At 31.0% G+C, this 10,280-nt stretch overlaps 1 protein-coding gene across 1 annotated transcript; it reads left to right on the forward strand.

The window, feature by feature from the left end:
- Nucleotides 1-2,239: 2,239 nt before the first annotated feature.
- Nucleotides 2,240-5,417, forward strand: LOC145128796 (actin-7-like). The gene is made up of 5 exons (XM_079063599.1): nucleotides 2,240-2,378; nucleotides 3,012-3,082; nucleotides 3,907-4,300; nucleotides 4,408-5,021; nucleotides 5,150-5,417. The coding sequence occupies exons 2-5, from the start codon at nucleotides 3,023-3,025 to the stop codon at nucleotides 5,213-5,215; spliced, it is 1,134 nt and encodes a 377-aa protein (XP_078919725.1). The 5' UTR covers nucleotides 2,240-2,378; nucleotides 3,012-3,022; the 3' UTR covers nucleotides 5,216-5,417.
- Nucleotides 5,418-10,280: the final 4,863 nt, after the last annotated feature.

The raw sequence follows: 10,280 nt of genomic DNA on the forward strand, positions 1-10,280 counted from the left end.
GTGGTAGGAGGAAGAAAGGATGGCGGTGGTGGTTAGTACTGGTGGAGGTAGAGTTTATGATTGAATTATATTAAGAACGAATTAGCATATTGAAATATGAATTAATGAAAAAATAGTTGTATTAAACTCTACATTAATGAAAGAATAATTGTATTAAACTATGACTTACTATATAAATATATATAATAGATTGTAAAAATAACAATTTTATCATTTATTATCAAATATAACATAAAAACAGGTTTGTATTTTTTGCAAATATTTATGAGTTTATAGAGTTACAAAAGGCTATATGGAATATATAAGACAAAATTACATAAATGGTCCTTATGGTTGAAACAATTGACCAACTTTGTTCCTTATGACAAATTTTGTGCGTAGATGGTCCCTGTGGTTTAAAAATCTTGCAAAGACAGCCCTTTTGGCTAACGGTGTTAACTTTTTCAGTTAATTTCCTTGTGAAATAACCCATTTGCCCTTCACGACATAAGGACCATTTATGTAATTTGTTCCAGCCACAGGGACCATTTATATAACTTTGTCTATTATTTATTATTATTTTTATTTAATTTATTTATATTTCTATGATTTAGAATTTTTTTGACGTTTTGTTCGAATATATATATTTGATGTTTTTATTTTTATTTTTTTTGCTTGCATTTTTTGATATTTTGTTCGTATAATTTTTTCTAATTTTTTGACGTTTTATTCGAATACATTTATTAATATTTATTTTGACTTTTTGCTTGAATAATTTCTTCTATTGACGTTTTGTTCAAATATATATTTTTAATGATTTTTTTCTTTTTTACATTTTGTTTGTTTATATTTGTTAAAGATTTCATGGTCAGTATAGTCATAATTCATAACTTAATTCACTTACAATCATATTTTTCTATTTTTTTGTCCTTTTAATATATATAAGGTTATATAATTATTATTTTTAATTCAAAAATATAACTATATAACACATATAAGGTTATATAATTATTATTTTTGTAAAGTCTTTTATAAACATTTTTTAAAAATATATAAAAAACTTTGTTCAATGTGAATATGATTAATATAGATAGGCTAATCGGAAAAAAATGTCTAAAAGAATTAAATAACTTGAAAATACTAAAGTTAAGTCCAATATGAAATGACATGGACACTCTTGTCAAGACTACGAGACAACCTTAGGTTAGCCTATGTGTACCTAATTTATATTAACCATATTCAAGTTTAACAAAAAAAAAATTATTTTTTTATTAAAAATGTTTATAAAAAGCTTTACAAAAATAATAATTATACAACCTTATATGTGTTATATAGTTATATATTTGAATTATAAAATAATACTTATAACACCTTATCTATATTAAAAAAAACAAAAAAAGGAAAATATGATTGTAATTGAATTAAGTTAGGAGTTATGATTACAATGACCATGAAATCTTTAATAAATACAAACAAACAAAATGTAGAAAAAACATTAAAAAATATATTCGAACAAAAGTAAAAAAAAAATAGAAGAAAGTATTCAAACAAAAAGTCAAAAGAAATATTAATAAATGTATTCGAAAAAAATGTCAAAAAATTAGAAAAAATTATACGAACAAAATATCAAAAAATGTAAGAGAAAAAATATAAAAAAACATTAAATAATATATTTGAACAAAAAGTCAAAAAAATCTAAATCATAGTAATACAAATAAATTAAATAAAAATAATTATAAATAACCGATGACGTTACATAAATGGTCCCTATGACAAGAATAAAGTACATAATGGTCCCTATGGTAGGAAGGACAAATGTGTCATTTTACAAGAGATTTAACTGAAAAAGTTAATATTGTTAACCAAAAAGATTGTCTTTACAAGATTTTGAAACCATATAGACCATCTATGCACTAAATTTGTCATAAGGACTAGAATTGGTCAATTATTTCAACCACATGACCATTTATATAATTTTGTCAATATTTAATGAGTATTTGATTAAAACTCTAATAAGAATTTATGTGGAAGCAAATATTTAGTTTTTTTAATAAGGAAAAATAAATTCTTATATACCAACCCATAACATCTTTTGTGAGCAGATCGAAAATCGGACGGCCAAGATTTCAAGTTGGAATCAACACCGAAAATCGAAGATCGTACAGCTTGCATTCAGAATGCCTGTCACCGCCACGTCACCCTAACATTCCTCGTGGTCGGAATCATCTCATTTGTAATAGAAAACTCCCTAAATTCTTTCCTTTTCAACTCAAAAAATCAAAGCGAGAAAACACACAGCGAAGCGTAAGCTTAGGGTTAAGCGGCCGGCCATCGGAAAACTTTGCTCCGATCTTCTTCTTCTATCCGTTTCTAGTTAGTAGCAAGATATCAAGTCAAAGGTTAGTTGTCGCTATCATGAATTCTGTTTTAGCTTGAATTTCTTCGTTTTTATAGCGATTTTGTTGCTTCGAGTTCCCGATCTGAATCAGTTCACACTCATAAGGATACATGGAATATTCGAAGATTTAGCTGTTTCTGCTTGAATCTCTTTGTTTTTCTTCTAATTTTGTTGCTTTTAAGTTTCCGATCTGTATCCGTTCACATTCATTAGAACAAAAGGCGTATTTATAGGTCTATCAGTTGCTTTTGTTTGATGAAGATGTTGTATTGTTGGATTTCCTTTATTTTACCCTCAGATTTCTGTTCTTTTGTTTGATCTGTTTTGAGTTCGGTGGATCTGTGCTTTAAAAATTATGTCTGATGTAGTGTGAGTGTTATTTCAAATCGGAAGAACTCAGATCTGTTCATGCATTCATACTGATTTGGGTTGGATTTATCACGTTTAGTTATTTGATCTTTAGCTAGGTGATTTATGATCCGTCTAAATTACATACATTTCGTTTCACCGTATATGCTAACATTTTGGAATATCTCTGCATATTTCTTTGGGATGAGAACAAAATTCCATGAATACTATTGGGAGAAAGACTTTGATGTCCTCAACTAACTTATTTTTCATGTTTTTGGTACAGTCTTATAGAAAATGGCCGACACTGAGGATATTCAGCCCCTTGTTTGTGACAATGGAACTGGAATGGTGAAGGTTAGTGTACTTTGTTATTGACAAGCGATCTTTATTTATATGGTTAGTTGTATTATTAGGATCCATGGTCTTCGGCCAACTGGTATCACTCTAGTCTTTCAAACTAGTAGTTGTGCATACCAGACTTGATCCGAACAGGATCTATGTTTTTATGCCATTAAAAAGTATCAGGGCTAAATGCAAGAAAGAACAACATAATTTCATTGATTTGTTTATTATAGCATCCTACTTTCGTTTCTTCGCATTAAAACATTCTACTTCAAAAAATTTACTGAATTGTAGCAATATTATCCAAATGCATAGCAGTTTCCACTGTTACAATTGGATAGAATTTTGAAGTATAATGCTATAATAAGATGGATTCTTCAAAGTGCCATGCCTTAATACTCAAATAAATGAAAGTACGTTGCTATATCTTGCATTTAGCTCATAATATTCTGCTTTGCGAATCTGGTTAATGCAAGAAATATCTACATTCTTTCATTTATTTGCTTATTACAACATTCTACTTTCATTTCTTCTTATTACAACATTGTACCTTAAAGAATATACTCAATTTTAGCAATGGGATTCAAATGCAAAGCAATTTTTGGTGCTATAGTTGAGTTGTTATTTCAAAGAATGTAATAAGAAATAAAAAGTTAAAAAGTAGAATGCTGTAATAGAAAGAAATGAAAGTAGGATCCTATAATGCACATATAAATGAAAGTACATTGCTACTTCTTACATTTAGCAGAAAAATCTTATGCTTTCTTGAATTAAATCAATTTGGTGCTTCTGTTGTATCTAGATGTAATTGGTTTGATACTTTGTTAAATATACAGGCTGGGTTTGCTGGTGATGATGCTCCAAGGGCAGTGTTCCCTAGTATTGTTGGTAGACCACGTCACACTGGTGTCATGGTAGGTATGGGCCAGAAAGACGCTTATGTTGGAGATGAGGCACAATCTAAAAGAGGTATTCTTACCTTAAAATATCCAATTGAGCATGGAATTGTGAGCAACTGGGATGACATGGAAAAGATTTGGCATCACACTTTCTACAATGAACTTCGTGTCGCACCTGAAGAGCACCCTGTTCTTCTCACTGAGGCACCTCTGAACCCCAAGGCCAATAGAGAGAAGATGACTCAAATCATGTTTGAGACATTCAATGTTCCTGCCATGTATGTTGCTATCCAGGCTGTGCTTTCCCTGTATGCCAGTGGTCGTACAACCGGTTAGTTGTCCTTCATCTTACACCTTATAGTACAATGCTGTAAATTGTAATAGAAAGAACCAAAAGTACGTTGCATTTTTTCTCTAATTCCTTTGAAAAATTGATAGGTATCGTGTTGGATTCTGGTGATGGTGTCTCCCACACAGTCCCAATCTATGAAGGGTACGCCCTCCCTCATGCCATCCTCCGTCTTGACCTGGCGGGGCGTGACCTGACAGACTCCCTGATGAAAATCCTAACGGAACGAGGTTACATGTTCACCACCACAGCAGAACGTGAAATCGTGCGTGACATGAAAGAGAAGCTCGCCTACGTGGCACTCGACTTCGAACAAGAACTTGAAACCGCCAAGTCCAGCTCATCAGTGGAAAAGAACTACGAGTTGCCGGACGGACAGGTCATCACGATCGGAGCTGAAAGATTCCGGTGCCCAGAGGTGCTTTTCCAGCCGTCGTTGATCGGAATGGAAGCAGCCGGAATCCACGAGACGACTTATAATTCGATCATGAAGTGTGATGTGGATATCAGGAAGGATCTTTATGGGAATATTGTGCTTAGTGGTGGGTCCACTATGTTTCCTGGAATTGCTGATAGGATGAGTAAGGAGATTACTGCCTTGGCTCCCAGTAGCATGAAGATTAAGGTGGTTGCTCCACCTGAGAGAAAGTACAGTGTCTGGATCGGAGGCTCCATCCTTGCTTCTCTCAGTACCTTCCAACAGGTATATATCAAAATCCTTTCATTCATTTCTTTATATTATAGCGACGTCTTTCAATTTTCAAATACAAAGAAATTTTCATTCATAATGTTTTGCTATAATTGGTTTTGATTATGTGACTGAATGAACAGATGTGGATCTCAAAGGGTGAATATGATGAGTCTGGTCCATCCATTGTCCACAGGAAGTGCTTCTAAGTAATAAATGTGGTTTTGTTTGGTTTTGTTGGGTTTCTGGTTAGTTGTTTTTTGACTCTGCTCTATTCTCTACTCATTGTATTTGTATTTTGTATTTGGTTGTTAATTCTCTTTTCATGTTATGTCAAGACACGGTATATGTGTGGACTGTGATGGAGTTTGGTTAGTGAATGAATCACCAGTTGAGTTGAGTTGAACACGATATTCATGTTTGTAGTTTAAGAGTGATTTCTTGTTATCTCTTTTTTTCAGCGTTTTTGATTTGTGTTTCTTCACAAAAATTTCATCACAAAGATTCTGGTTTTTTAATGTCTACATCTTTTGGTAGTTGGTTTTAAAAAAACATACAAGGACCATATTTGTAATTTAGTTTAAAAAAGGGAAAATGGCTTGCTAAGGTAATTAACTTTTCGGTATGTTCATATCGGGGTAACTATCTTTTTTTTTTGTACACATCTAGGTAACAAACTTGTTGGAAGTGTTCGTATATGACCATTATGACCGGCTGTAGCAGGTTACATCCTAGATGTAAACACTTTTAACAAGTTCGTTACCTACCTAGATATGTAAAAAAAAAATAGTTATCCAAATATGAACAAAACAAACAGTAAATTACACGAATGGTCCCTATGGTTTGGGGGAATTTGTGTTTTTGGTCCTTAACTTATTTTTTTTAATTGGGATGGTCTATACTATTTATTTTTGTTGTGTGTTTTGTCTGTCTTACCTAAAAAGACTACTGTGCCCTTATTAATTTATTTTTTAATTAATTTTCTTATTTATGTATTTATTTTATTATATATTTAAAAAAATTAATAGACCCCACATATTTGTATCTTGTCACTCTAAACCCGAAACCACATTTAAGAAATTTAATCTGGGTCCCACCGGTCATCATCTCATCTCTCATCCTGCTCAACTTCTATTTTATTTCCATAAATACCTATAAGCTTTTTTGATAACTAGTAAACCCAGTTACTAAAATATCTATCACTGAATCTATCCTTTCACTGCTGACAGTGGTGGATAAGTGTAGAGGTGTATGCACTATGCACAGGTTTACAACCTAAAAGCCCATATTTATGCAACAAATCAAGAAAATTTTTCCGTTTCCAGGTATATTTATTATCTCAATCCCAAAGAAATAATTTTAAACACCAAGGTCCTTTATTAAGAATTTTGTATTCAAATAGTCTTTCTCCTTTTTAAATTCAGGTAAAGAATAACCGGTCATTAGAATGTCATCAACATATACCAACACCAGGGTCAAATATCTTTTAGTATACAAAGAATAATCATTATTTTACATGGTGCTTGTTTAATACCATACAAAAACTTTAACGATTTGAAAACGTTGGTCTTCTTTTTGAAAAATATCCAGTATATATATATATATATATATATATATATATATATATATAAACACTTCTACAACTAAAGTCCCATAAAAAAACATTATTAATATCCAAATTAAAGGGAAGAACAATTAATCATCTACATGTTACAAGTTTTGCAACATGTGAGAGATCTTCACATTGACTATAACATTTTGCCACCAACCTAGCTTTATAACAATCCACCTCACCAACGGATTTGTATTTAATCTTGTATACCCACTTGCAGCCAATCTATTTACGAGCAACAATAGCTCAGTGAGTATCCAAGTTTATAAAACTTCCATTTATTCATTTATTGCACTAACCCGATTAGGACCAGAATAAACATCACCATAATCTATCGGTTCAACAATTTTATTAAGGTTAATCACAAAACACAAAGAATCAGGTTCTAACATAAAGAGCTCCACTACCTCTTTTTACCCCCAAACTTGTACTTACCCTCTAAACAAACTCATCAAACCTTTTTTAAACCCAAGACGCTCTAGTAAACCTCCTAGTATTTTCAGAATCGATATTATCCTTATGAACAATTTCTACTTGTTCAGATTCAGAATTAGTTTGACACCGACCTTTAGAATTAAAAATGTCATTACCATTTTGACATTGATCAACACATTACCCATCAAAAGGCACCTGATTAGTATTCAAAATTTGACCGCCAAAGTCAGAATCAAGTAACTGACTAGCACTCGAAGGTTGACCTCCAAATTCAGATACCTGGTTGACATTTCTATCATTTAAACCATCCATTTCATCATTGGGTATTGATGAACTAGGCAACGGGTCATTATAAAAAAAAATATTCATAGAATCATTATTCCTAAGAACTTTATAGCCTTTTTAATTACTAGAATAACCCCAAAACACACATTTTCAGCTGATTCAAACTTGTCAGTTACATTTAGTTTCTTAGCAAAACAAAGGAAACCAAAGAATATTAAATGATTTAAAGAAGGAACCCAATCATAAACTAGCTCAAAAAGTGACTTGCTGTCTTAATTAAATATGCAACAATCATAAACTAGCTTAAAAAGTGATTGATCTGCCTTTTAAAACATAAGAAGGGCCGCAGGGGTCCTTTTTATCTCAACTAGAAGCAACATAAGACGACATTTTGAGCAAGGAAACCTCAAAGAACACAACTTGGAGAAACTTCGTTTAATTTGCAAAAAGACTTGTTTGATTTAAACTTTGGATTCACAATTTTAGCCATGATTCGCTAAAAAAAACCCTTCTTTTTCCGATTCTAGTTGTTAATTCGAATATGTGATTGATTTCCTGGGATTGATGTTTTAGACTTGATTTCAACTTATGTTTTGCTTCTAATAGAGTACTTAATTTATTTTTTCTCATGACACGTGAATTGGTTTGATTTATAGTAAAGTTAATTAGTTTATAATATATGTATTTGTTTTATGAATTAACACAAGTAACAAACAACGATTGGTTCTTAACTTATGATTTAATTCGTTGTAAACATAAAATCACATATTTTTACACTCCCAAACTTACATGAAGTATTGAGTATTGTTGGGAATAGTATTGAATCTAACACAACTTTTCAACCTTATTTTAAGAACTTATTTAGATCAAGGTTAGTGAAGTTAGGTCTAGTTAAATAGTTTGTTTTGACTAGATAAATTGACAAAAGTATAACTTATTAATATTGCTAGTACCAACTTATGTTGAAAAATGTCAAAACGTCAATTCATGATCAATTGCATATAGTTGAAATGAACACGAAACCATAATTATCTCAAATATGATTTTCTTCAAAACTCATAGCTTTATTTTATTTTATTGCAAGTTAATTTTAATCTTCTTTTATAGTTAAGTGAAAATACCCCTATTTTATTTTATTTTACTTTTTATTTTTGTGTCAATTTAATATACCTTGTGCCAAAGAGGTATAAGTTAATTGTTCTGTATCCCAGTAGATTTGATACCCTTTTTAACTATGCTATCTTTTAGTATAACTAGTTGCCTTTTTAAACCGTTAATTATTTGTTGGTTTGACGATCTAACATAATGAAATAAGCAATTTATGGTTTCTCATTAAACAATGTTTAAAAAGAAATAAAAGCACATTAACGAACGATCAAGAATCGAATCTTCGCTTTAATACCATGTACAAATTGATAAACTCAACCTTCAAAATATTTTAACATTGAAACATAAACCACTTCACTTCTACTTTTTTTTTTCTCAAATCAAAACAAATTTTAAAATATTACTTATCTGATACATAAAATATTCAACAAAGAACTGAAAATGTTTTGTAAATTCAACGAATCAATGTGAAACTCTAGGCACGAGAACCGTAAATCTATAAATCGAACGAGAGACGAAGATGAAATCTATGACTCAAATTTATGACCGTTAGCATTATTAGTTCATTATATACTAGTTGTAGTTACATCCAACTCCCCATATTTTACACATCAACAAATTTTGCCGGCATACGCTATGCTTCCTACCACCTCATTTAGTTTCGTTGCGAGTGATATGTTTAGGGATGAGATAAAATAAAAGATCTGTATTCGAGGCTTGCCAAACAATGTGAAGGTTTTTCGAGGTTTAATTTCCCTTATATAGAGGGTTCTTTTCTTACCATTCAGTTCCACGATCTTAATAATGTTGGATTAAGATGTCTAAACTCATAACTAAATTGGTATAAACTTGAAAAATAAAAGCAAAGTCCTTTTGGATTTCTCTCATAACTAGAAATAGCTAGAAATGATATTAGGAGAGAGAAAGGTTTTGTTAATATATATTAATTGAGAATAGATAATTGATATGTTAATTTGTTATGTGATTAATAAATTAACATGACATTAATAGCTAAATAATTGATTTGTTAATTTATATGGTTAATAAATTAATAAAACATCAATTAGAATTAATTAATTATTAATCAGAATTAATCTGAAATTAATTTGGGATTAATTGAAATTAATTAAAGGTGCAATGAATGAATTGTAATTGTTCAATAGTTGAACAAAAGAAGCAATTCTAGAATCATCTAAGGGGTGAATGAAATTAGGAGTCTTTCTAGGTTTCTGGAAGCCTCCTGGTTGCATAAAAGGAAATGATTTGAATTAGGATTAAATCTATTATTTAATCAGTTCAGATTCTGCTTTGCTTGCAAGTTACCTAAACTATAAATAGGACCTCAAGGTCATTAATTTTCGTTCATGACATTCCTAAGAGTATTAGGAACAAAATTTCCTTCTTCTCCCTCTCTCTCCTCTTTATTCTAGGTTTTCTAGGGTTTTGGTTGTGGAACATCAAAGGCACGAGATTTATGGTGCTTGCTTTTTAGAGCTTGTTCAAGAAGGGTTTTATTGATTATTTACAACAATAATCAAAATGTATGTAAACCCTAATCCCTTTGTGAATTTCGAAAATAGTAGAGTATTCCTAGGGTTCTTGATGTTCAATTGTTTGTTGCAATCAATAAAGAAAACTTAGATCCAATAGGTTACATGTGAACCTATGGTTAAGTTTTTCTGCCACATATTTTTGTAACCTATAAAACTTATCAAATAGGTCGTTGAGTACCTAATCTAGCACTCATATAATGGCTTGAGGTTGTTATGTATGGGTCGTGCATGCTATTCGGTGTTATATGGTCTCACCTTTTAGGCTTTAGGATAAGACATTAA

The sequence above is a fragment of the Lactuca virosa genome, chromosome 8 (genome assembly GCF_052849685.1).
Source record: "Lactuca virosa cultivar CGN04683 chromosome 8, Lactuca_virosa_CGN04683_v6, whole genome shotgun sequence".
Lineage (NCBI taxonomy): Eukaryota > Viridiplantae > Streptophyta > Magnoliopsida > Asterales > Asteraceae > Lactuca > Lactuca virosa.

What these genes read in the sequence shown, in the direction of transcription:
- LOC145128796 (XM_079063599.1), top strand. Translation starts at nt 3,023, where the DNA reads ATGGCCGACACTGAGGATATTCAGCCCCTTGTTTGTGACAATGGAACT. An exon ending in ATGGAACTGGAATGGTGAAG is followed by an intron (nt 3,083 to 3,906) that starts GTTAGTGTACTT and finishes TTAAATATACAG; the next exon opens with GCTGGGTTTGCTGGTGATGA. An exon ending in CTCTCAGTACCTTCCAACAG is followed by an intron (nt 5,022 to 5,149) that starts GTATATATCAAA and finishes CTGAATGAACAG; the next exon opens with ATGTGGATCTCAAAGGGTGA.